Below are 26,404 nucleotides of genomic sequence, written 5' to 3' on the forward strand. Positions count from 1 at the left end.
TTTGTCATTCCCTTCCTCCAGATCTAACCCTTCGACACCGCAAACTCAAGTGCACTATACAACTAGCTCCGAAGTAGCACATTATAACGAGACTGTAGTATACTGTAGCTCGGGGAGGTGTAGGCAGATCCATAAATAAAATGTTTAACTAAAGTGATTTGATGTTTACAGCAAACAGTTGAAGCAAATATGGTGTTTATTGGTTGATTTTATAGGGAACTATAGAACAATGAAATTAAAAGTATATGTTAGCACTGTAACAGAACCATATCTAAATAACAAAAATAAATTCTCACAGTAAAATAAATGTGCCAGACATCAAAATGCATATAAAATAAATGTGACAAAGTAATAGAACACAAGACAAAATTAAAGTAATTCATCACAAAGAATACATTTAAGCCACAGATGCATCCCTTTTGATTTATGAATGAACATATTATAAAGTAATTACATGCAAATAAGCTCAATTAGAAATAGATCTGAGAAAATGACTAGAAATAAAATTTATTTTGATGTACAGTTGATACAAACAAAGCACCAAATAGCAGGTGACTTTAAAAGAATGCCTCATCACTTTCATACACAATGCATAGTCACGTACAACATAACGCTTTGATATTGAACTCAGTAACAACAATGTGGTATTGCATATGTAATTAAGGAAGTCCCCACTGTTTGTGGTTACAGCAAATAATTACATTCTGGCAACTAGTGGGATTTGTTATAATATCTTAGCTAAAAACTTAAGTATAGCACAATAGGCCTTAAACTGGAGTAGTCACAATTTTACTATGCTCTCAACTATTGAATGAATTACTTTGTTGGATGACACCATTAGGCAAAAAGACCATCACAATCTTGAGCAAAAGGCCAATGTCAATGATAATAAACATTGTATATTAGCATTAAAGTACCAAAATTTACAAAATATCAGCAATCAAACTTTCCAACAGGTGAACTACAGGCAGGAGTCATTTTCACTGTAATTAAGGTTGGTGACATAGTTTCTCTTGGTCTTGTATCACCATTACTGTTGATTGTAATTGCACTCCTCGGGTTATTTTTACATCTGGGTGATTCTATCCAAAGAAGCAAGTCAATTGAGAGCAAGAAAGAATATAAAATTGGACAATCAAACTTAAGGAATATTCTGCAGACTGAGCTTTTGAACACTGGTTTTAAATTAGGGATGTAAATAACACAAATTTAAAAAAAAATGTTTTCTGAAGCATTTACTTTGCGGTTTGGCATGTTCAAGATTTGGTAGCCACACTTACTTTTTCCTTCTCTAGTGGGTAATAATGACATTTTAAACCAATGTTCATTATTTTCCATTCTAATTGCTGTCAAAACATGACTTTTGATCGTGGATTTGAACTCAGTGCACAAAAAAATAGCTAAAACGGTTGCCATCTTAATGCAGTAACTCCTTGTATACACTTTGTATATTAGAAATATTGTAGTATATAATAGCACATATATACAAAATAAAAATTGGTGTTAAGCCTTGATGAACCCTGAAATTTGTTGAGTTTAAGAAATGCAAGCTTGGGATAAACCAGTAACTTTTCAGCAACTGTAGTCCATTAACTTTTACAAACTTTTACACTAAAATCTTTGGAAGGATACCTGTAAGTGCAATACAAAATCCTAAGTATTTGACACGCGACGACAATGTCTCATGATTTCACAAGTTTAAACCCTTGTCCTGTGTCTAGGACTGTGGGTGGGAACCATCTCATCTTCAACCTTTTGAAACATCTAAAGCAAACATTACACATCCAAAAAAGGTTCAGCCCACCACACCAGTCTGCCAAGTGAATCAGAGGATAAGTGATGCGAGGAAAGTAAATCATCCAATGCTTGGCAACATCACTTCCTGTTGGTAAATGAAGAGTGTAATCACTCCAGGATTTAGATATGCCATAAACAGCCATCACTGTTCTTCCTTTATCTGACCAGCTGATGTTGTTGTCAAGACTGCAGTTATATTCTACCCAGTCTTTAGTAAAGTCACCTAACTGCGGAAGGTCCGCTTCCTCAACGTTAACTTCTTTGGCCAGTTCTGCGCCTTGTACAGCAACAAAAGTTTCACTGACTCTTCTTACATCTTTAACCCATGGAAGAGCATTCGCACAGTCTAAAACAATTATCAGACGGGAGCAGAAGTCAGCATTCTTCTCTTTCCACCACTCCAAGATTGTCTCCAGCCTCAAAGTTTCTCCTCCTGATAAAACCAATCAGAAGAATAAGCTTAGTGTTCGGAAACAGCAGGTTTAACTATTCCTGCTACAACTTATCTGGATATAGTATCTCAATACTACTCAAAACATTCCACTTGTAATTAGTAATCCAAATGGAAGCTGCAATTCGTGGTAAGAGGCTGTAGTTTCATTTATTGTTACAAGTGCCTATAGTTCTGCTTCACCTGAACAGATGATTTTCAATTGCTTAAAACTTTTATAGCCAGTGATTTTAAATCTGGCATTAAAGTACTAGCTTTTGACTTAAAATAATAGATTTCTAAAATATTTCAGAGTTGCAGTAAAGTTTTTGGATGATACTAACACAAGTGTATGCTCATAGATTGGTTAATTCCAGTTAGATGTTTTGTTTGCATGTATACATAGATCAGCCGTATTGACTCATACAGCCTTTACTGTTTAACCAAAGTGCAAAATACAGTAGAATTTGTCAAGTGAACAAACGTATGCATAACAAGTTGACTACTGATTTGTAATGATGCACCAATACTTTACTCATATTTATTGAGAAAAAGTCTCTGAAGCTTCGCAACAGTACATTCTATCACTCCAGAGCCTCGAATTTCTACAATATGAAAACCCAGCCCCAAAATTGAGATTGCTCCGAAACTTGGATGAAAATTCAGTGAAATAATGAGACATTTCAAAAAGAAAAACAAATCCATACTTTCAATATTCCCTACCCCACTGAAAAAAGTCTTAAGATTCTCAGGGATCCCTTTGTCTTATAACACTCCTGTGAAGCGCCTTGGGACGTTTTATTACGTTAAAGGCGTAATATAAATACAAGTTGTTGTTGTTGCTGCCAGTTTAGTTGAGAAATTAAGATTTACGATTATGCTTCAAAGTACACACCGGTTGCACTCAAAATGGTATGTAATACCACTGAATGATAACATTTCATAGCTTCTTTGGATCTGGTGGCAAGTGCCAAGTACTGCACTCCAAGGGTTGATACTAGAGGTTTTGATGAGGCTTAACATAAGGGGCAAGTTATGGCTGACCAATATACCAGAGCTCTTTAAGGACAGTGGACAAGACTGAGGCAGTGGATGTTACCCAGCTGGATTTCAGGAAGGCATTTGATACTGTCTCATCACAACAGACTGACTCTCAAGATGTATGCCCATAGGATAGATGGAAAAGCATTAGCTTAGACCTGACAGAAAAAGGTGGTGATGTATGGGAGTCTTGGAATGGAAACTGGTAGCCAGTGGATTTCATTAGCGGTCAGTTTTGGGGCCGCTTTTGTTTATAAATGACCTGGTAGCCAGAATACTGTCTCAGTTTGTACACGACTTCAAATTGGGCAGTGGTCAATAAAGAAAACCAATCCACGATAATCCAAAATAGTCTGGACAGACTAGTTCAATGGGCAGGGAGGTCGTTGGGAGTTCAACCTGAATAAGTGCAGTCATGAGATTAGGTACAAGAAGCAAAAATGTGGAGTACGTATTAAATGTCAATGTGTTGAGGTAACAAAGCAGGAAAGAGATCTGGGGACTTTAATGAATAGTTAGTTAAAATGGTCAGTTTAATGTCCATGGGTACTGAAAAAAAGCAAATAAAATACATAGCTAAAGGAGATAAGTCTAAAGAGATAATGTTGAAGTTGTATCTGGCCTTGGTGAGAGTTATGTTCAGTTTTACCTCTGTATTACAGGAAATATGTATAATTACTGGAGGGAGCTGAGAGGATGGCTTTGAGGCTGATTACTGAACTTAGTGGGCTGCATCAGGAGGGATTGTCTATCCTGGAACTTTACTCTCCAGAGGACAGGACGACTTGACAGAAGTCATCAAACCCCCTTCATCATCCTCTTCTCCAGAGAGTAAAGTCCCTGGGTAGACAATCTTTCCTCATAGTAAATTTTAAGTAAGGATTGGATGAATTCCAATTAGCAAAGAGGATACAGGGCCATTAGTTCCAGAACCACAGTAAGGAAACCGATAGGCGGTTTGAAAAAGTAGACTAACTGGACCAATAGTCTTCTCCTACCCAAAGCATTATTTCTGTTACTATATGATGCTGAGCCAGCAGCAATGCTCATTATCGTAGACAATGAAGCCTCAAACCCCAATTCTACAGGAGTTGTAATTTATACTGCTGCTGAACTCTATATTGTGAATACAGAGCTCAGAGTGAAGATTGTCATGCAAGATTAAGGATTCTTAGAGACACCAAATTCAATTTACCTGCAGCTCTTAAACAGCCCTATTGAAAAATAGAATGGGTCACATACTGTCAAGTAAGTAAATCTCAGACACGAGGGATAAAATATACTGCCATTATTTTATTTTTCTTCTTTTGCATGTGTCACTAATGTGCATCCTCTTTCAGTCAGGTGGGAAAGCTGGTCACAGCCCAGAATCTCTCAACAATTGTTAATCCTTGTCTATGAGCATCTCGGAGGAATACAGATTTCACATAGGTCAATCTCAGTATCAAGTTTTTTTTTTACACTTGAGACAGAAAGATTCACTGCTAAGTGAATCAAACATTTTGTTTTTGTACTCATGCTGCAGACTTTCAACTTCACCTGTGGGTGAAGAACTTACAACAGCAGTACAAATACACAAGCTGCATCTTACTGGAACTGACCACTGCTGTCCAAGTTTCAACATGTCAGCACAACAGATGGCGCAAGCACCATGATGGAACAGCGAGGCCGAAGAGCATCATATCTTGGGAGGGCATTTTGTGACACAATGGGGTGTTATAGCATTGTAAGATATCCTAGTCGTATATACATATATACGTAGGATTTAGTTTAATCTCCTATTAAGGTTTTTGCTTTCTTTTTACTTATAAATGGCTTGTGGATTTGTACAGTGGCTAGAAATAATGAAATGGTTAAAATTGTTCATTCCCAGGATGTTTTAGGGTTTCTCTCTCTTAGGCAGTCCCTCGGAACAGAGGATGACTTGCTTCCACGTTTAATGTGGCAGGGTACAACTTAGCTGACTCTGCTGTTTAGCTTCTGCTGAAATTGCAGGATCTGTGATTCGTGCCTGTGACTTATTTTTGTCACCACATTGTGAAGGAGATAGCCAAGACAGTCTTGAGATAGAAAGTGGAACAAAAGGCCAGGATGGTAAACAAGTTGGCATCTGGTGTTTTGTAGGAACTCTCTCATTTTTGGGGGTCTTGTTCACAATAACACGTGTCATGCCATAATGAATCATCTAGGACAGTGTGAGTGACTACTGACCAATAAAGATCTTGAGCTTTCCTCAACTATTTATAGGGAGAGTCAGGATCGAAAAGATAGACGAAGGTTACTTTTCTACCCAGAGATAAAAGGGGTAATTACGTTTATTTCTCTGCAGTCTACTGCTTAAAGACACTGCGTGTATCTGGACTTGGTCGAACTCAATAAAAGGATTATGTTGCAACCATTTTTGGTTTGTCAGATTCAAATTGTCTTATAGTATTAATTGAGGCAAGTTACTTCAAGTGATGGCTAGCTCTGGAAATGAATTGACAAGCCAAAGGGAGTCGAAGCTTAAGCTACAGAAAGGTTGTCTGAAATCATTCGTACTCCCTACTGAATCAACTAGCCCTCCCCACAGGGGGGGAAAAAAGATATAAAATTTCAAATGAAGTGATGTGTTGGTAGCAGTTACTTTCTCATTTTTCTGGCAGTCTGTCAATACCGTTGACCTTTGTGTCATTTCTATTTACTCCAGGTTCAAGTTTATGTTGTTTTATGCAATTGAACTACATTGAATAGGCATTTGTAATCTTTATGTATCTATAAATTTTTTGAAACACATTATGAGGAATACATTTATATTGAAATTCTAGCGATGAACTGTAACTGCTTACACATGTAAATATAAGGTTACTGCTGAGGCTATAAGAAATGATAATGTAATTTTTAAACAAGTGTCAAGGAAACACATTTGTTTCCATACAATAAACAATGGACTTCCAGTCTTTCACAGTCTGACAATAAATGGAATGAATTACATTAATAAGTGACTGCTACGTTTCAATTCATTTTTCAAAAAGAATCAAGAACAAACCTGTTAGACTTTAAGAAAAAAATGGTTGCAATTAAAATCAACCATAGTGTTGTTAAATTCACATTTTTTATGTATGACTTTGGATATATCATCTTTCATGTGCTCTAGGATTTTTATATTCCATGTACATCTGGGCTGCTAATACTATGAGCAGGGAGCATCTTTAGTTAATGTTTCCCTAAGGATATTATTTTAAAAATGTCAAAGAGTGCAACTGTTGTGTTACAGTAAGACGTAATTCCCTTTATACTTGCTGTTTTCAGCTAACAGCTGCAGGCGAGCATGTCACAGTAACCTTTATAAAAACTGGAAAAAAAGGCCCTTCTAAGGTCATAATATTGAAGGAATTGCAGAAGCTACTTGTGTGCCCATCTGCCGTGCAACATCTTCAAAAACTGCAGATCTCTGTATTCCTAAAAAGTTCCACTACACATTAAATAGATTCACCTATTTGTCTCAGCATATAATGGATTTTACTGTTTAAAGCTGCATAATTCATGTGGTGCACTGGTATCACAAAACAACTCTAACAAGGAGTGGTATGACACAAGAGCGCATCCAGGATTCTACATATGCCGAGCTTCTGATTTCAGCTGGGCCATCTAGAGAAAGTGTTAAATTGGAAGGAGCTACTTCGACACGGGGAGGAACAGAAAAACCTGAGGCCAAGTCAAGCACATCTAGTTGTTATAGTGGGACATCAGGGAAAAATCAATGAAGACCTGGATTCAACTGCTCTGAAAAGAATGGTGGACACACAACAAGTTTTCAGGAAAAGTAAAAAAAATAAAACCCATGCAAAAAAAGTGTACAACAGTAACTATGTGCTCTGATCCCTTTCAAATCTAACCACTGTCATTAGCCAATTTGCTTAGTTTGGGTATTCTAAATTGCACAACAAAAACACAGGCATAACAAAACCATCAAATGTTTAGTTAAGCCATCTACTGAAACAAATAGGGAAAAGCAAGTTATTTTTAGCATGTTAAGTCATACTGTCACCATTATGCCAGAGGCACTTTCTAGGCTGCATAATTGCTGTTCCCTTATCATACAACATTATTTGCACTCAGTTTTAATTCAGTAAGCAGTTTTAGCAGTCTCTGCCAGTAACGCTTTGTGCAACCTATAACCAAATTTCTTTGCAAGATATTGTGGGAAGTGATGGGTAGCTTAAAACTATAAAGCTTTTCCTCAAGTCAGATAAGTTTGAATTAGCTTTTCATTTATAGTTGTAGCTATTAATCAGTATTTAGTTATGAGCATGACCTCTTTAAATTTGTTTGTTACATCTTGTGCAAATACAATTCCAGTTAACAGGCTGGTTGCCTGGCACGATTTCAAGCACAATTCTGGAATCTAGAGCTTTAGAAAATTATGCAATTTTCTCACCTATTTCTTTTAATACTCTGGGGCAGAAACCATTTGGTCCTGGAGATTTGCCTATCTTAAGTCCCATTATTTTCCCCGTTACCATTTTTGTACTTATATTAAATTACTTTCATGTATTTATTTTTAGGTTCCCTTGTTCCACTGTTATTTTGGCCTCTTTCTCTACTGTGAATATCTAAATTGACATTTCAGCCCAGTACTGAGTGAGTGCTGCATTGACAGAGTGCCTTCTGTTGGACAAGAGGCTAAACCGAGGCACCATCCACTCTGTTCAAATGGATATAAAAGTGTCCATGGAGCTATTTGAATAAGAACAGGGAAAGTATCCTGCCCAATAATTTATCCCTCAATCAACACCACCAAAATAGATTAACTGATCATTTATCTCACTGCTGCTCGTGGGACCTTGCTATCCACAAATTGGCTGTCATGATTCCCTACACAAGAGTAACACTCTTCAAAAGTAATTGATTGGCCGTGAAGCACTTTGAGATGTCCTGAGGATGTCAAAGGTGCTTTATAAATGCAAGTTGTTTCTTTAATTAAAATTCTGATAATTCAAATAACATTTAGCACTAAATTCCTTCATGTTATTTACATTGCTAAATTAAAATTACTGGATAATTTGATTTGTAGCGTAAAAACTAATCTTTGATTGGTCAGTATTTGGTAATATTTGCTAAATGAACTTATTGTAAAGATCGTTGTTCTTTTTGCAAAACACCAAGAGGCTGAAATACCAGAGAGGTTCTACCAGTCTCCTGGTTTAACTCCTGCAGAACACACAGGAAAATATTAGACACCACACTGACAGGCATTTGCTGTTTCTGGGAGATTCATCTTTCCTTTATCATTAGACAGAATTTCTGTCCGGCCCTTACAAGGCAAATGACAGCCAGAGGGTAGAGTCAGGGGCAGAGACATCCTAAGCTGAGAGTTTCCTCTCCTCACGCTGGAAGGGGACCTGGCGTAATATAAGCGGCCAGTATGCCTAGTGAGTGGAGAAGCACCAGCTTCCACAAAGGCATATAGACCCCTGGAGAATTTTTAATTGTTTTAATAAAAAACTGCAAATTGGCCCTCCTGCTTAGAAAAGATCACTGGTAGGGATGGGGAGGGAGAGGGGAAGTGTCTGGAACCCCAACCCCACAGATAAGTTGGCACCGGAGATGCACTCGCCTGACCAATGAGGTGCCCTCCTATCAACCTTGCGAATCCTGGCAGGGTCAGTGCTGGAGGGCACCATTGGGTGTAATCGCATTGTAAATGGGCAAGATCACAACAAGGAATTTCAGAGCCCAATTCACTTTGCACACACTTTTTTTTTTTAAAAAGCAGGATAACATGAAGTTTTGACTGGCAAGATGAACCCAGCATAACCATATTCCTAAATTGTTAGCATTCATATCTTGAATTATTCAAATGTTATTGTACAACATAAATAGTTGGTGCTAAAATAGCCTGGAAAATACCCACTGGCATTTTCCTTGAGGAAATTAACATTTTTGAAAAAAATCCTGGGTTAGTGAGCATGTGGTGCACTGGGTTAGATGAGGTCTTGGCCTTTCATCTCTAGATTCAAATCGCACTAGATAAGACTATTGGATATTAAGGTTCTTTATTAGCCATGGGAAATTAGTTTTGGCAGTATCACCCCACTACCTAGCTGGCTCATAGCAAACAAAGTTATTCTAATTCAGAGTAGCAGCCATGGAAAGTTAAAAATTTCACCAATTCATTGGTGGTGCTCTTCTGGAGGTGGAAACTGAGGTACATCATTGGGGTGTGAGTAGAGGGTTTTGTACTCCATGACTAACTGCATTGTAATGATCTAGGAGTACAGGAAACTTTGGTTTATCCGGAGGTTGTATGGCCGGAAACCTCGATCTAACGGCAGAAATCAACAGCCGTTTTGTTAGGTTTTTTTTCTTTTTTTTTCTTCTCCTAGCATTTTTTTTTAAACAGTCAGTCTCTGGAAAGCCTCTCTGAAGCTGTTGCTAAGCTACAGAGACGCTTCCAAGGTACGGGCCGACTGTTTACAAGCTGTTGCTAAGCAACAGCGTTTGTTGTCAGATACGGAGATGAAAACCTCTGTATCCTTCAACATTAGCGCTGGTCTGTCTGGAAGTTTTCATAGATTGGCATCACGCCGGTCCCGTCAGTGCCGGATATCGCGAAATTTCCTGTACTTGATACTGGGTGCCTGAAAATATTCAATTTGCTAGCCACCTTCATGAGAAAATTCATAACAAAGGGGTTAAATAATACTGGGATTACTAGTGATAGAAATCCACATGCCACTTTCTTTGTTGGTGCCATGTATACAACCCTCTCTCTGCTCCTAGCTACACCACCAGGAATCAGGCTTCCCCATGAGGTCATCAAGGTTTGGATTTGTACTCTTTCCTGCGCCAGTCATAAATTGACAAACTATGAATAATCAGATGTTGACGGGTACGATGGTGGGAAACTTATGGTGAAACCAAAAAACAAGCTGTGCTCAGACATTTTATTCTTTTTTGCAAGTGTGCTTTGTTTTTCTATAAAAGGGACAAAAGAAAAAGACTTGCATTTATATCGCGCCTTTCACGACCACCGGACGTCTCAAAATGCTTTACAGCCAATGAAGTACTTTTTGAAGTGTAGTCACTGTTGTAATGTGGGAAACGCTGCAGCCAATTTGCGCACAGCAAGCTCCCACAAACAGCAATGTGAAAATGACCAGATTATCTGATTTTGTTATGTTGGTTGAGGGAGAAATATTGGTCAGGACACCGGGGATAACTCCCCTACTCTTCTTCGAAATAGTGCCATGGGATCTTTTCTGTCCACCTGAGAGAGCAGACAGGGCCTCGGTTTAACGTCTCATCCGAAAGGCGGCACCTCCGATAGTGCAGCATTATCAGGCAGTATCAAAACTTGGACAAAGCTAAAATGACCTGCTAAGCAAATGCATGCCTTTCCGACTTTATGCATTTAAATTTCATTCATGCCATCTGTGACTCTTTTAATCTTGCATTTATATCAATTAAATTCAGCACTCTGAACAATACACAGTGCAAGCAGATGCTATGTAACAGGACAGCCTATTAGTTCCTGGCAGGACGTATTGTAGATGGATGTGTCCAACCTGCAGCCCTTAGGTGATGTACAGCTCCTGCGCCCTGGTAATCCAGCCCTCAAAGCTCAGGTCATTCAGTCCTATTTGCCAATTCGTCTTGTTTGAATTTTGTGGCTTGAAAAATCTGTTCCACCAGGCTTCACAAAAGCAGCTTTGGCCACTGCTGCTCCAAGTCACCCCTGCCCCCTCTGGAGATGCGCCACCCACTCCCCAACCGTCCGGTCCGGAGACCTGCCAGGCTGCGAAATATTGTGGTGGCCTGGAATCACCAGGCTGCTCATTACAACTCATTATCTGCTCGCAGCCCCCCCAGCCAAATGCTAATAAGGCCTTTAAAATGGACCCAGTCTCCCACTCTGCTGGATAGTTGCCTGAAGGATACCCAGGGTGAAAATCTAACTCTACACGTGGTCCATGTGGCTCCATAGTACGCACCAATGAGACCCAAAAGCTACAACAGCTCTGCTGTAGACTAAAGTTGTCAATAGTGGCATGGAGTGCATCAAATTTGATCACCTATTACAACAAATACAGGTGTTTATACATTATTAATTTACAAAAAATTTGTATCCTTTATAAAACTGGGCCCATCTGAGCACATTAATCTGATTTACAGATTATGTTCAATTACTGTAGCATCTGCCATTTCAAATAGGATGCTTGGAACTCGGAACATAGGAATGTACAGGTCTGGAAAAGACCTTTGCAGTTCATTTGGCTGGTCCTGGTGATGGTAACTATTTCTAATATCTGATTGCTGCACTTGTTATGCTATGATAGAACAGGTAACAGCCAACTCCATGGGATAAATAAAAATAATTAAATTTAGGAAAATATATCTAATGGCTATTTGAGGAGCTACTGACTGGCTGTGGTAGAGATGTGCAGCTAAACAGAGCTACATTTTCTAATAGAGAATGTATTTTCATTTTATGTGGACTCTTTCCTCAATCATAGCTGATAGAGTGTAAAGCTGGAACCACCTTCACTGCATAGTTCACTAAGGAAGTACTTTTACCATCTTTGAAGCAAAAATGTATTGGGACACCAGCTGAAAGATGCCAATGTTGAGTTCTAAAAATAGGGATTGACAGTTTCTTGAAAATGTGTGAACAGGTTTCTTATCCAGTAGGGATTAAACCATTTAATTTAACACTGCTAATTACATTACCATACATTAAAAAATCACAAAATGCATTTACAGCACCACAGAATCCCCTTTCACAGAACAAAGCAGTTGCTGTCAATAGCTACTTCATAGATAAGCACATTTTCAACCCCAAGGTTTTTTTTAAAAAGTCAATCTTAGTTTTAAAATCACTGCCAGATCATATTGTAAAAATGTCTTGTATATTCACCGTAGATAGCTAGTGTATCTTGTGAGTTTATATGCTTGAACTTACTGAATTAAAGTAAAGTAATGAAACTGATGCAAATACAAGTAATTAATTTTTTTATATATCAATGACAATTGAAAAATCAAGCACATATCCTTTTAGGTCTCTCCTCAGTTCACAGAGATTCCACCACATCTAAAAGAAGTCCTCATAAATCAACAAAAATTAGGGTGTAGTCCCTGGTATTTGCTTGTATATAATGTACATATATTGTGGATGGTGTTTTAACTAAATCTGCCTCAATATCTCAAGCACAGTGCCAAATAATGCTTAGAGGGACAAAATTATTTTAGGGAGGAATGGAGGAATTGAAGGTCAGAATTCCATAACATGACAGTCTCCTCTGATTGTTAACTTATCAAAGTAATCGCCAGTGAATAAGAGTTCACATCATATTGAATTTATAAACATCTACTCAAGTGACCCAAGAGTAAAAGGATCATGGTTATTGAAATACCACCTGCTGTACTGAACAGTGTACTAGCACCTTTTCAGCATAGCTGTCATTCACCTCAACACTTTGAAAAGTAAGTTAAGACTATAAATTAAATCATTCAAGCCCTAATGTAAGAAATTTTGTGAGGAGCCTTACAGTTTTCTAATTGGGTATTGTGTATACACACACACACATATATGTATAGCATTCAGAAGTTAAACAAACCATTTTGTACATGAGGGTTACCTTCCTATTAATATAACTAAAAACCTGCAATAACAAAGACACTACATTAGTCCACATACAGTACCTGCTAATGCCCACTCGCCAGAGCTGTGAGAATGCCCACTATAATACAGGATGTAGGTGTCATGTCTGGGTCCATCAGGAGTACGCAGGTCAAGAAATGCCTTTACTTTGGATTGAAGAGTGTTAAAAGAAAAGCCACTGGTGGAGTAGTCACAGCCATAAGTCTCTATCATGTGATAGGCAAAGAAACGTTGGACAGAACTTAACATGGCTGTAGAACGTAGATTCAACTCCTGCACATGCTCAGGAGGTAGGAGAGTTGGCTGGCCATCAGGGCTACAAGAAAACAAAACATAAAAGACATTTCAAAATTAACACACAGAAATAAATATTTAACTGGCTGCTCTAGTGAGCTTGTCTAGGCTATTCAAAATTTTATCAAAAAAAAGTTCTCAATTCATTTAAGTCATTTTGTAGCGGATACTTCATGATAGGACAATTAGAAAGCTCTGCTATATGTGGTTATATATGACATCATACACGTGGCATATCCACGCATTTTAGTTGAACCAACACGTAAACCTGTAAGTCTCATTAGTTTTGCCTGTTCTCATTCAGTTACTTTACATCTTGTTCCTTCCATTGTTACTTAAATATAAACATTTGGTTTGGTGTGGCACACTACAGTAGGTGGCTACCATACCAGATTCATTGAGGTTATCCTATTTTCCAATGCAGGAGCTGTATGCTTACAGGTCAGACCATATTTCAACAGAGGTCATACAGCAAACTTTAACTAAATAAATTCCAATTTACAGTCACTTTTGTCTGATTTTCCTAATCGCTACTCCACCACTCATAAAAGGTCAGGAAAAGGAGATTTTTTTGGGCTTTCTGAAGGGAACAGAGAGTCAGAGGTGAGCTTGGCTGCACCTGCAATACATGCAGGTCTGAGAGAGTTATGTTAGTGAGGCGGGAGAGGGGAGCCGGTTGCCTTCTTTCCTTGTTCAACTGTTTGCTGGAAGCCCAAAGAACATGGTGCTGGGGCCTCCCGTGGGCTCCACCAACCGGAGGTTCTGTGGGGCAGGCTGAAGAATCAAGGTGAGGACTCTTAAACATTCTGAGGGGAATTACAACATTTAAGTCCACTCTCAATCTTGCAGTTGCCGATCTCTATCAGCAGTCAATCTGCAAGGCCAGAGACTCAGCTGCACCTCATTTTTATGTACCTTCTATTTGATCTACCACCCACCCCACCTACAGGGGGCAGCCTGTGCGGAGGGCCCTAGGTCACGTAGTGGCCCAGGACAGGAAATCTCAGCAATCCTGGAGCTTGACAGGAACAACACACTTTAGGTACGCTGTTGATGTCTAGCACTGGGCAGGGGGAGAAGAGGAAATCTGTCCTATAGTTTTAGAATAGTGTTGCATTAGCTAATAGAACTGCACATGCAAATAAAGGCATTATTAGGAGCACCATTAATCAAAAATGCAGAGAAAACTTAAATGTGAAATTTAAAATAAATTTAAACAAAATATTCCAAGATTTAGTTCCCTTTAGGAGTACTATACCACAAATTGTTAAAACTATTACAGCAATTAGGAAATTTACAGTGTATATTTTATCGAGTATTGCCTCTAGTTATGCCTATTGCTCTACTCCAGCAAGTATTTTTCAGCAGCGATGACTAAGTATGTAATTTCTATTATGGGGGAATATCTTTACTCTGCTGACTGTTGTTGATCTTGCTTCTCCCCCACACTAGTCACAAAGAAAAAGCAGCAACAGAAAAATCATTTGCTCCTGTAGAAGCTGCAAAAACACTGACACTCGTCTCGCAAATTCGTAGAGACTGCGCAATTTTCTAAAGTTAAATGGGCAAATTGCGAGATGGAGACTGGCGAGATAGGAATTGAGCAAGTAAAGGTAATAGAAAAAGGGAATACTGTAAAACAGAGAAAAAAATGTAGAGAGAAGATTAGAGAAACAAATGCAAAGCTGGGGCACACAGCAGAGACATTAAAGTCAGGAGAGGTTTCTGACATTGAGTCGGTATGGAGAAGCTGAACACTACAAAGCCAAGAGAACGACGAGAAAAACACCATCAAATAAACCAGATACACAAACATAAATTTTATCCCAGCGCTGTACTGATAATGCAGAGTATTAGTAAAGCAGACAATGCATCACTTTCTATTTGCATGACTATGTAAAACTTAGTGAAGCAGTAGCGAGGTTTCTATCTATGGCTTAATGGGTAAATTAACTGGTGTGGTACGAAGCCATACAGATCACAAAGTTAAATTCCTATTCTGTGCAGCATACCTCAACCTGTAAGCTTGAAAATCAGGGACAACTGGCCAGAATAAACATTTTACTAATTATAGCTCCAATTATAAAATATTTTAATTTTTCTACTATGATTTATGTGCTTACAATGAGCTTAATACAGTGTTATGATTTCCACAAATCCAAATTAAGAGTTTTAGTCTGGTTATTGCTTAATTTGTAATTTTGATACTTCTCAAAGAGATTAAAAACAACTTATTGTATTTTGATGGTAAATATCCTGAAACTATCAAAATACAATATAGTATTAATCCCTCTGATTGAAAACTGTAGGGAAAAAATAAATGCAAGCATTTCAGACTTGTCATGTTCCAGAACTCCAAAAAGAAGTCTTGCAGCCAATAGGCTTGCAGGTCATTTTAAAATTAGGAACTCTTGCTCCAAAGTTGGGACAGGTTTGAGATTCACCCAGTAAATCAGATCGTATATATGCAGCAGTTTGGGTGCTGCTATTGGCAGTGCCTCTTGATTAAAGAGGGATCAAAATAGTCAGCCAATGTTCTCACTCTCAATTATGCTGCAAAGTATTGGAAAGTGTGTGTATGTGGATGTTATGTCAGGCCAGAATTGTGTTTGGCTGCAATATTCCTCCTTTCCCAAGACAAATATCCACCTGGCTTTGCTAAGGTACGAGAACACTACTAGTGTCTGTGAAACCAGCTTGAGTAACAGCTATTGGGAAACAAAAAAAGCTACAGCAAGAGACTCAATTTCAAATCTAAATGTTGTTTAATGTTTGCACTCAATCTCAACTTCAGGAAGCATGACATTTTCATTATTATCCAGTGAACAGAGGGGAAAATTAATCAGAGGTGTTCCTTCATTCACTGTTCAACCCCATCTCCCAGCAGATTGACAAAAAATTTCTGCAGGCACCATTTGAATAGTTCGGATGATTTAGCTCTCTTAATAATGATTATTGGGTAGATATGGGAATAGTACAAAAAATAAGAAAAACATGAACACTTCAATTGAAAATGATAAAGGCCATACTTCAATTCAAAAAATCCTGCACTACCACTGAATAAATGGAGCACCACACTAGTGACATATGTTGATTTAGTTACATGAAAGAAGGCTTCTGCTCATTTGGGCTTACAGTAGTTACCAGTTTTGGGTATTTCAGTCAAACAGTACCACTGGTACTGGGAGACTGGTGATAATTCCTCTAATGGGTTTCAAAAGTGAACACCCATTTAATGTGTATGCAGACTTGGAGTACATTATCAGAAGTAAATGTACATAATAAAACTTGTGAATTATTTTCTTCAACAATTAATAAAACACTGTCGCTTGAGTGTGAAATCCAAGAGCTTACACCTCATCTACTGATTTTCAAAATAGGGTAACTACTTCTAGTTTACAATCATTAGATGTAGCATACATAAAGGAGTTTAAAAAAATATATAAATTGCCTTTTTTTTTGCTCTCTTGGTCTCGTTAAGTCATGTAGTATATCATAGCAGAAAAGACAGACAACTAACTTGCTCCTGGGGCTCTGGTAATGCAGCTCTATAAGCAGCTACATGATAGTTGGCATAGGGACTCAAATTCCCCCCCCCTTCAGTTCTGCAGGGCAGCTCTTGCACTCAATATGCCATCACCTAAAGGATATAAATACACCCAAAATGTTAACCTGTCTTTTCTCTTTAGATGCCGATTAACCTACGGTGCATTTTCTGGTTTTGTTCCCCATAATGATGTGGCCGAGATTGTGAATTCACAGTGTGGGGAACAAATGTGAATCTGAATTATAACTTTCTGTGACACAGCTGTTAGTGCTGCAACCTCCGGCCCATGTATAGGAATGTGTTTCAAAGGTGTGAACAAACCTCTGGGTTCAAGTGATGTTAAGTTGCTTGAGCTTTGCAGTCAGTTTATAGGATACCATATGAACGCCTTAATGTGTTACCACGTTGTAACACACTTCTAACATAGGTGTTACCTTATATAGCAAGTTTGTTTTCTGAAGCAGTAGGTCTGTTTGCTAGTTTTGTAAAATGTCTAATCACTAGTTGCACAGAATTTAACATTCCATTTTTGATTAATATTAATATATAGTGATGGTTAAATGTAACATAATAAAACAGAGTAAGAGTCAACAGACTGGAGAAGTACAGGAAACTTTGTGTTATCCGGAGGCTAAATGTCCGGCAAGCTCGAGCCACCGGCAAAAATCAGAAATCGTTTCGTTAGGTTTTTTTTCTTTTCTTTTTCCTCTTTTCGTTGCTTTTTTCTCAACCGTCAAGCTCTGCAAGGTCTCACTGAAGCTGTTGCTAAGCTACAGAGACGCTTGCAAGGTACGGTCGATTGTTTAGAAGCTGTTGCTAAGCAACAGGGTTTGTTGCCAGATACGGAGCTCAAAATCTCCGTATGTTTCAACATTAGCGCTGGTTTGTCCGGCAGTTTTGATGGGATGGCAACAGCTTGGTCCCGTCGGTGCCGGATAGCAAAGTTTCCTGTAGTAGTGCAGAATGGCAAACATCATGATCACAAAAATTACAAGCAGCAAATGCATTGATCAAGTTAGAACACATACTGTTGCTATTCTTGTGGTTATTAACAGTATAATTTGTATTACAGAAGAATACCTGCAGTAATTTGTAGGAATTACAATCGCATATCCTACACATGTTCCTCCTAGGCAGTTGCCCAATTCATGGAAAAGACCATGAGCTAAGGATTCCAATGGTAAAACAATGAGGAACACACTCATAAAGGTCCCATTTGTTGGCTGTAGTAAATAGACAAAACATTTCAGTAGGAAACTTCAGACATCAGGATATTTATAATATACAAGGAGGTTAACCATCAATATCATAAATCACTAGATATTAAACACAAATAAGCGACTTTTCACTCTAAATCAACGTTTGTAACCTTAAAATAAATTCATCACTCTCCAGACAAGCTCTACATCATCACATTCCCAAGCCCACCACCACTAATAAAGAGCATCTGACTCTGGTACCACCCCCCCCCCCCAAACCCCCAGGTGAGTATGCATCCATCATTCAGGGTGGCACCTGGTCTGTTGTATCCATGCTCTCACTGCTGCAGGCAGCTGGGCTGCTATAACAATGAAGCTGCCATGGTGTAACTAATGGACAATAATTACATAAAAGGCACACATTTTTATTAATTAAGTACATTTGTGTGTTTTTTTTTTAAAAAGCGCTTTTCTACAAATGAAAGCAGAAGGAACACATTTGTGTTTAACAGTGATTCTTGCTATAGTTTTTGACATTGATATTGCAACATTTGCAATCCATTTATCTTCATGGCATTATTTATTACATCATCATAAAGAAAATTAATTAATTAAAAAAGACAAAACAAAAATTCTGAAAAGAGCATTGCTGTGTTAGCGAAGCATTATCATACTTTTAAAGCAATTTGCATGAACTGTTTTGGTTTTATTTAAATGTGACATTTGAAACTCTAAATGATTGCAATTAGCATGTTCATAAATAGTACTTTCATATTTTATGGCTTGTTATGCATGGTCACTGAACATTTACAAAAAGATGCAAGCCCTTTTTAAAAAGGAAATAATTCAATTAAAATACTCTTATCTCAAGTACTTTGATTATTCTTCAATTTAGTACATTAAGCCATATAAATAAATTCAGGTTGGATTTTTCAAATTAACAGCATTTAATTAAAATCTTGGGAAGTAATCTTTTTAATTTAAAACATTTATAAAAAGCACCTTTTCTGCTACTTAATTCAGTTGTAAAATGTTAAAATATATTTCACTATTCATTTGAACAGAACAACAATCTTAAATAATTAGTCAGGGCAAAATCTGCATATTTGAATTAATTGTATTGACCAAGGCCAGTGACCAAAAATTAAAGTGCATCCTTTCAAATTGAATTAATAAAAATGCTTTTGCATAAAAATAATTCACAAAAGGCACATTTGTATATTTTTAATATAGACCAACCAAAGGGCAGCAGCTTGGTGGTGGCAAAACCTCACTGCCTACCTTTCTTGTTCAAACAGTGTAATGTTGCTCATATTGTTATTTATACTAATTTTCCTGGAGTGCCTTTTTTCAGGCCCAGGATTAGGCGATAGCTGGCAATTCAGATTTAGTTTCTATGTGGCTTACGAGCTTCAAGAAATGCCAGGGAACCAAGGTTCCAGTGAGAAGGAGGAAATAAAGGAAATTAGTATCAGTAAAAAAATAGTGCTAGAGAAATTAATGGGACTGAAAGCCGATAAATCCCCAGGGCCTGATAATCTGCATCCCAGAGTACTAAAAGAGGTAGCCATGGAAATAGTGGACGCATTGGTTGTCATCTTCCATAATCTATAGACTACAGTTACTGCAGATTAGAGGGTGGCAAATGTAACCCCACTATTTAAAAAAGGAGGGAAGAGAGAAAACGGAACTACATCAGTAGTAGGGAAAATGCTAGAGTCTATTTTAAGGATGTGATAACAGGACACTTAGAAAATATCAACGGGATTAGACAAAGTCAACATGGATTTATGAAAGGGAAATCATGTTTGACAAACCTACTGGAGTTTTTTGAGGATGTAACTGGTAGACTAGATAAGGGAGAACCAGTGGATGTGGTGTATTTGGATTTTCAGAAGGCCTTTGATAAAGTCCCACATAAGAGGTTAGTGTGCAAAATTAAAGCACATGGGATTGGGGGTAATATACTGGCATGGACTGAAAATTGGTTAACAGGCAGGAAACAGAGTAGGAATGAATGGGTCTTTTTCGGGGTGGCAGGCGGTGACTAGTGGGGTACCGCAGGGATCAGTGCTTGGGGCCCAGCTATTCACAATATATATCAATGATTTGGATGAGGGAACCAAATGTAATATTTCCAAGTTTGCTGATGACACAAAACTAGGTGGGGTTGTGAGGAGGATGCAAAGAGGCTTCAAGGCGATTTAGACAAGTTGATTGAGTGTGCAAATACATGGCAGATGCAGTATAACGTGGATAAATGTGAAGTTATCCACTTCGGTAGGAAAAACAGAAAGGCAGAGTATTATTTAAATGGTGATAGATTGGGAAATGTTGATGTACAGAGGGACCTGGGTGTCCTTGTACACCAGTCACTGAAAGCAAACATGCAGGTGCAACAAGCAGTTAGGAAGGCAAATGGTATGTTGGCCTTCATTGCAAGAGGACTTGAGTACAGGAGCAAGGATGTCTTACTAGAGTTATACAGGGCCTTGGTGAGACCACACCTGGAGTACTGTGTGCAGTTTTGGTCTCCTTACCTAAGAAAGGATATACTTGTCATAGAGGGAGTGCAGCAAAGGTTCACCAGACTTGGGATGGCAGGATTGTCGTATGAGGAGATTGGGTCGACTAGGCCTGTATTCACTAGAGTTTAGAAGAATGAGAGGGGATCTCATTGAAACATATAAAATTCTGACAGGGCTAGACAGACCGGATGCAGGGAGGATGTTTCCCCTGGCTGGGGGGTCTAGAATGAGGAGTCAGTCTCAGGATACGGGGTAGGATAATTAGGACTGCGATGAGGAGAAATTTCTTCACTCGAGAGGGTGGTGAACCTGTGGAATTCTCTACCACAGTGGGGGCAGTGGTGGCCAAGTCACTGAATATATTTAAGGAGGAGATACAGGAAACTTTCTGATATCCGGCACTGACGGGACCGAGCTGGTGCCGTACCATCAAAAGTGCCGGACATACCAGCGTTTAATGTTGAAACATACGGAACTGAAAAGCTCCGTGTGAATCAACAAACCCTGTTGCTTAGCAACAGCTTCAAAACAGTCGGCTGCAGCTGCAAGCGTCTCTAGCTGAAGCTGTTGCTATAGCTACAGACCTTGCAGTGCCTGACTGGGGAAAAAAAAGCAACGAGAACTAAAAAAACTTATAGAAAACGGCTCCTGATTTTTGCCGTTAGATCGAGTATTCCGGACATATAACCTCTGGATAAACCAAAGTTTCCTGTAGATAGATTTCTAGACACAAAAGGCATCAAGGGGTATGGGGAGAGAGCGGGAATATGGTACTGAGATAGAGGATCAGCCATGATCATATTGAATGGCGGAGCAGGCTCAAAGGGCCGAATGGCCTACTCCTATTTTTCTATGTTTCTAAGTGCAAGCTGTCCTCCCCGTGCCAGTGATCAGTAAATACTACAATATTTGTAAACTGGAAAGGCCGCCATAAATATGAGCAGAAGACATGGAAACCCACTAGAAGGATGAGGGAAAAGCAGTTGGGTTGGTGAGTGGAGGGCCAGGGAAGGCCACCAGGTAGCATGCTGAGGACAGGGAATGGTGCTGAGGTATGGCAACGTAGACCAAGGATGTGAGCATCAGCCCAGGATTTGTAGCTTTAATGGCAACTGAATTTTTATTCTGGTAGTTGCCATGCTCATCACCATTCATAGATTATTTTAATAGTTTCCCCATTTATTTTACTCTTCTGACAACTGTTGTCAGGTACCATTTCTTGACCAAATAGGCAGAGGTGAACTATTCCTAGGTCTCTCCCATATCATTTTAACTGGCTTCAAGAATTTGAATAACAATGATGCAAGTCAACACACCCTTTGCTTCCCCACCTCAGTGAACAAATACCTCACTTTCAGTCACTTGTGAAGATTGCTGAAAATTCATAGATAAATCAACAAAACAAAATGATTTCATTAGCTACAAGTGACTATTAACTTGTTTAAACCTCTAGTTCTTAAAGAAGCTTTATGCACCACTGTATTTTCAGAATACATTTAAAGTAAAAGATCTACCAATGGAGATAATGAATGTTCAAGCGTGCTTAATGCTAGAATAGGGGTTCTCAAGCTAAATAAAATACTCGGTGCTAATTAAAGCACACGGTGTTCTGTTCCTTTTTAGGATAACTGTACCAGACCCTTAATTTTAACCATAACATATATTTTTAAAGTAATTGTAAATTACTAGGCTGATATCTGCCTTTATAGATGCATGTGCAAGTTCACATATACAGGAAACTTCGCGATATCCGGCACCGACGGGACCGGCGTGATGCCGATCTATGAAAACTTCCGGACAGACCAGCGCTAATGTTGAAGGATACGGAGGTTTTCATCTCCGTATCTGACAACAAACACTGTTGCTTAGCAACAGCTTGTAAACAGTCAGCCCGTACCTTGGAAGCGTCTCTGTAGCTTAGCAACAGCTTGTAAACAGTCAGCCCGTACCTTGGAAGCGTCTCTGTAGCTTAGCAACAGCTTCAGAGAGGCTTTCCAGAGACTGACTGTTTAAAAAAATGCTAGGAGAAGAAAAAAAAAGAAAAAAACCCCAACAAAACGGCTGCTGATTTCTGCTGTTAGATCGAGGTTTCCGGACATACAACTTCCGGATAAACCAAAGTTTCCTGTATATGTGGCTCACACCGTGAAACATTTATGAAAGATACCCAGTAAACTGCTGTAAATTTCGGATTGTAAATCAGTGTTTATGGACACACTAATGGCAATTTTAAAAAATCATTATATCACATACCTGCCAAGAGACTGCACCCAAAACTGCTGTCGATAATAGGCTGAAAAAGAGCAATCGCTCAGAAATCAAGCAAAAATGACGCATTCCTTTGGATGCCATCACACAGTCCAGACTTTTATTGTCTATCCTATGAGTATAGTAGATTTTTTGACATTCACCGAGCTTAGTATGAAAACCCCAGAAAGTTATGAGAAAAATTATATGGTAGATCAACCAGAAGATCCCAAATATAGAAAATCCTGGTATTAGAAAATACCAACGGTCTAAGTTATTTAGTTTTAATGCAGCGAGAATAAAGAATATTAGCTCAATGGATGCTACAGGAAGTATGGAGATTCGTCTACACAGTGTCCTGCCATACAGGTAAGGCTTCCACCGTTCAGTAACAGATAGGCCACTGAAGTAAAGATCCAGTAGTGGGTCACAAATCAGACGGCTGAAATAACAAGCCAAGGCAAAGGGGTTAGTGCTAATTTTCAAAGATGGAAAAAACAACACGGATGTAATCACTGCAAAGACTATCAAGTTTGGAACTGCCAGGAAAGACTTCATCCGTAGATCAACAATCAACATCGACAAAGCAAAAACAAGCAAAACAACACTAAAGCAGTTGGGCATCAACATGGCAGTGCTGGCTATGGCAAATCCAACCAGCTCCAGAAATTCTGCAGACATTAACAGGGCAGGTTGGTGTCGGATACACCCACAAATTCGCTCCACCAGTGACCACAAAGTTCTAATCAATATGCTGGTCAATAGTAAGTATTTGGTGGCTTCTTCTTTCGCATCAGTTTTAAATTTAGAATTATCGATAAAACAGAGAAGGCCAAGCAAAAATCCAAACCAGAGATGCGACAGGCTCAAACTTGCCGTTTCCATGGAGAAGTAATAGTACAAAATGCTAGCAATACCAAGCACAAAAAGTCCCAGGATGAATATGACCAGCAGTAATATATTTTCTGTTTTCTCCCATCGGACGTATAGGCCCATACAAATTGCCACCAGCAAGCTTATATTTGCCAGGTAGCCAAGATATCGAATTGAAGAGTGCATATTTGCTTCTCTGTTAAGTTCCTCCACTTTAGTCATTACTGCATAAAGACAGTGGCTCACACAATACCGCAGTGATTTACACATGTAATATGATTGAAAAAGCTCTGGCTGAACTCCGGGTGATTCTGCAGAGTGCAGATGCCGATGATCTCCTAAGGCGCCATTTGTCACTGAAGAACCAGACTCGCACAAGTGGGAAGTCCTACAAAAAACAATAATACTGTTGAAAGACAATACATACAGAATAAATGGATAAGTGGAGCAGATTGCAATGCTATAACAAAATGGCATAAGCATAAAGCTGGTAAATGTTAACTGAATCCCACGATTGTTCTATCGTGTGTGCTCACTCTCAGGTATCAGTCACTAAAACACAGGTTAGTGACTGATACCTAGGAGTGAATACTGTAGCTTTAGTGAGATGAAACGGTTGTTAGGCATTTTGCAGTGCTTTTTGTACAATCACATGATTCACAGAAAGTTATCTCCCTCTGAAGAAAGGATTGTCATCATGTGATGGGGTATTTTGGGTGGCAGCACCCTTTCTATTTGTTCCCAATGCATATTTTGGCTGGCTGGTTGGAAAGTGAAATTGTAACAGTGGATTACTTTGGCGATAAGAGTGAAAATGACAAACTTACTAAATTGGAGTCAATTATATTGCAATATTCTTTTAAAAACCCAATAAATATTTCAATTCTCTTGAAAAAGGAAAAGAAAGACTTGCATTTATGTAGCGCCTTTCACGACCACCGTTCATCCCAAAGAGCTGTACAGCCAATGAAGAATTTTTGTACAGGAAACTTTGTGCTATCCGGCACCCACGGGACCGAGCTGCTGCCGTTGCCTCAAAACTGCCGTACTCTCCAGAGTTAATGTTGAGAGATACGGAGATTCTTATCTCCGTATTTGACAACAAACACTGTTGCTTAGCAACAGCTTCTAAACACTCGGGTGTGGCTCTAAAGCTCTGTAGCTGAAGCTGTTGCTATAGCTACAGACCTTGCACAGCTTGACTGTTCAAACAAAGCAAAAAAAAACCAAAAAGAATAAAAAATGGCTGCTGATTTTTGCCAGTGGCTCCAGATTGCCGGATAGCTCACCTCCGGATAGCACAAAGTTTCCTGTAATGTAGTCACCGTTGTAATATAGGTAATGCAGCAGCCAATTTGTGCACAGCAAGCTCCCACAAACAGCAATGTGCTAATGACCAGGTACTCTGTTTTAGTGATGTTGATTGAGGGATAAATATTGGCCAGGACACTGGGGATAACTCCCCTGCTCTTCCTCAAAATAGTGCCGTGGGATCTTTTACGTTTTCCTAAGAGAGCAAATAGGACCTCGATTTAACGTCTCATCTGAAAGACGGCACCTCCGACAGTGCAGCACTCCCTCAGTACTGCACTGGAGTGTCGGCCTAGATTTTTGTGCTCAACACTCTTGAACCCACAAGCTTCTGACTCACAGGCAAAGGTGCTACCCACTGAGCCACGGCTGAAGAGGATTAGACAAAACAAATGAACAAATAACAGTCTTAATTGAGTCAAGTGAATTATTGGAGAAGAGTTTAAGGCCTAGAAATTCATTAAGGCGCTGCCAGCTTAGCGGCCAGTTACCGCCTAAAGAGGGCTTCTGCGCCAAAAATGAGTTTGCGCTGATATTCAGCGCAGCGGTATTGGCGGCGGTAGCCATTAGCGCTGCGACGTCATCGGTGTGCGCAGTGCCCCGGTTCCGCCCCGAAACCGGCCCAATCCCCATATTTAGTAGCGGCCGCCTCCTCCGAAGCGGCCGCAAACAGCGACCAAAAAACGGGGCCGTGCAGTAGCCTTAGTGGGGCGCTTTAAAGGGGAAGGTGCGGCCGGCCGCTTCTTCGGCGGCCGCCTGCCCGCACCTCCTTCCCCTGCCTCCTCCACCCCCCCACCCCCCCCGCGGCATTGCCGGCTGCTTTCCGCGAACCCGGCACTTCTCCGTGGTGCCGGGCTCATTTGCCGGCACTCTCCAGCGGCGATCTCCCCGTTGCAGGCAGCTCCCCCTTAAGAGAAGGAGGAGGCCTGCAGTACCGCAGCCTGCCGCTCCGCAGCGGCTGGCGCAGCGGCGCCAAGAGCGCTGAAATTCAGTGTCAGCGCCCCAAGTGGAGGCGGGCACACCCTGGTATAGCACCCGGTTCCGATTTGGGGCGCTAACACTGAATATCTGACGATCGCTAATGGGTCCCCGCCCAGCGCTAACTTTTGGGCGCGAGCGAGCTGGCCGCCCCAAAGTGAATTTCTAGGCCTAAGGGTTTTATGCTAATCTAAAAAACTGACATAGGTGGGAACAAGGGATTTGAAGCTTTAATAAAACAATGACAATAGAATATTGTTGATAAACCAATGGTATGAATATCTAATGAATAGAACATTTACAATTATAGTTAAGAACTCCTGTCTGTGAATTTGGCTTCAGTTTTAATAACTAAATCAATCTTGGTTAACCATTAATAGTAGTACAATGGACAATGATGATAATAGTAAAGAGCATTTTGGCAAACACACTCCAAGATAATGTCTATTAACCTGAACAAATACTTTTTTATACAGTGGATTATTCACTGCATATCATATTATAATACATCATATC

The 26,404-nt window shown here is 39.4% G+C and overlaps 1 protein-coding gene across 2 annotated transcripts in view; it reads right to left on the reverse strand.

Annotated features, from left to right (window-relative positions):
* Window positions 1-493: 493 nt before the first annotated feature.
* Window positions 494-26,404, reverse strand: part of tmem168b (transmembrane protein 168b) — a 40,615-nt gene continuing 14,704 nt past the window's right edge. For both annotated transcript variants that reach the window (XM_086009146.1, XM_086009147.1), the window contains 4 exons: window positions 22,733-23,987; window positions 17,833-17,975; window positions 12,953-13,227; window positions 494-2,230 (listed from right to left, as the gene is read on the reverse strand). In XM_086009146.1, the coding sequence (XP_085865272.1) occupies window positions 1,683-2,230; window positions 12,953-13,227; window positions 17,833-17,975; window positions 22,733-23,987 (2,221 nt within the window). In that variant the 3' untranslated portion in view covers window positions 494-1,682. The remainder of the gene's footprint in view (window positions 2,231-12,952; window positions 13,228-17,832; window positions 17,976-22,732; window positions 23,988-26,404) is intronic.

This window comes from Somniosus microcephalus, chromosome 16 (assembly GCF_052327205.1).
Source record: "Somniosus microcephalus isolate GS21.2 chromosome 16, FLI_Smic_1.0, whole genome shotgun sequence".
Lineage (NCBI taxonomy): Eukaryota > Metazoa > Chordata > Chondrichthyes > Squaliformes > Somniosidae > Somniosus > Somniosus microcephalus.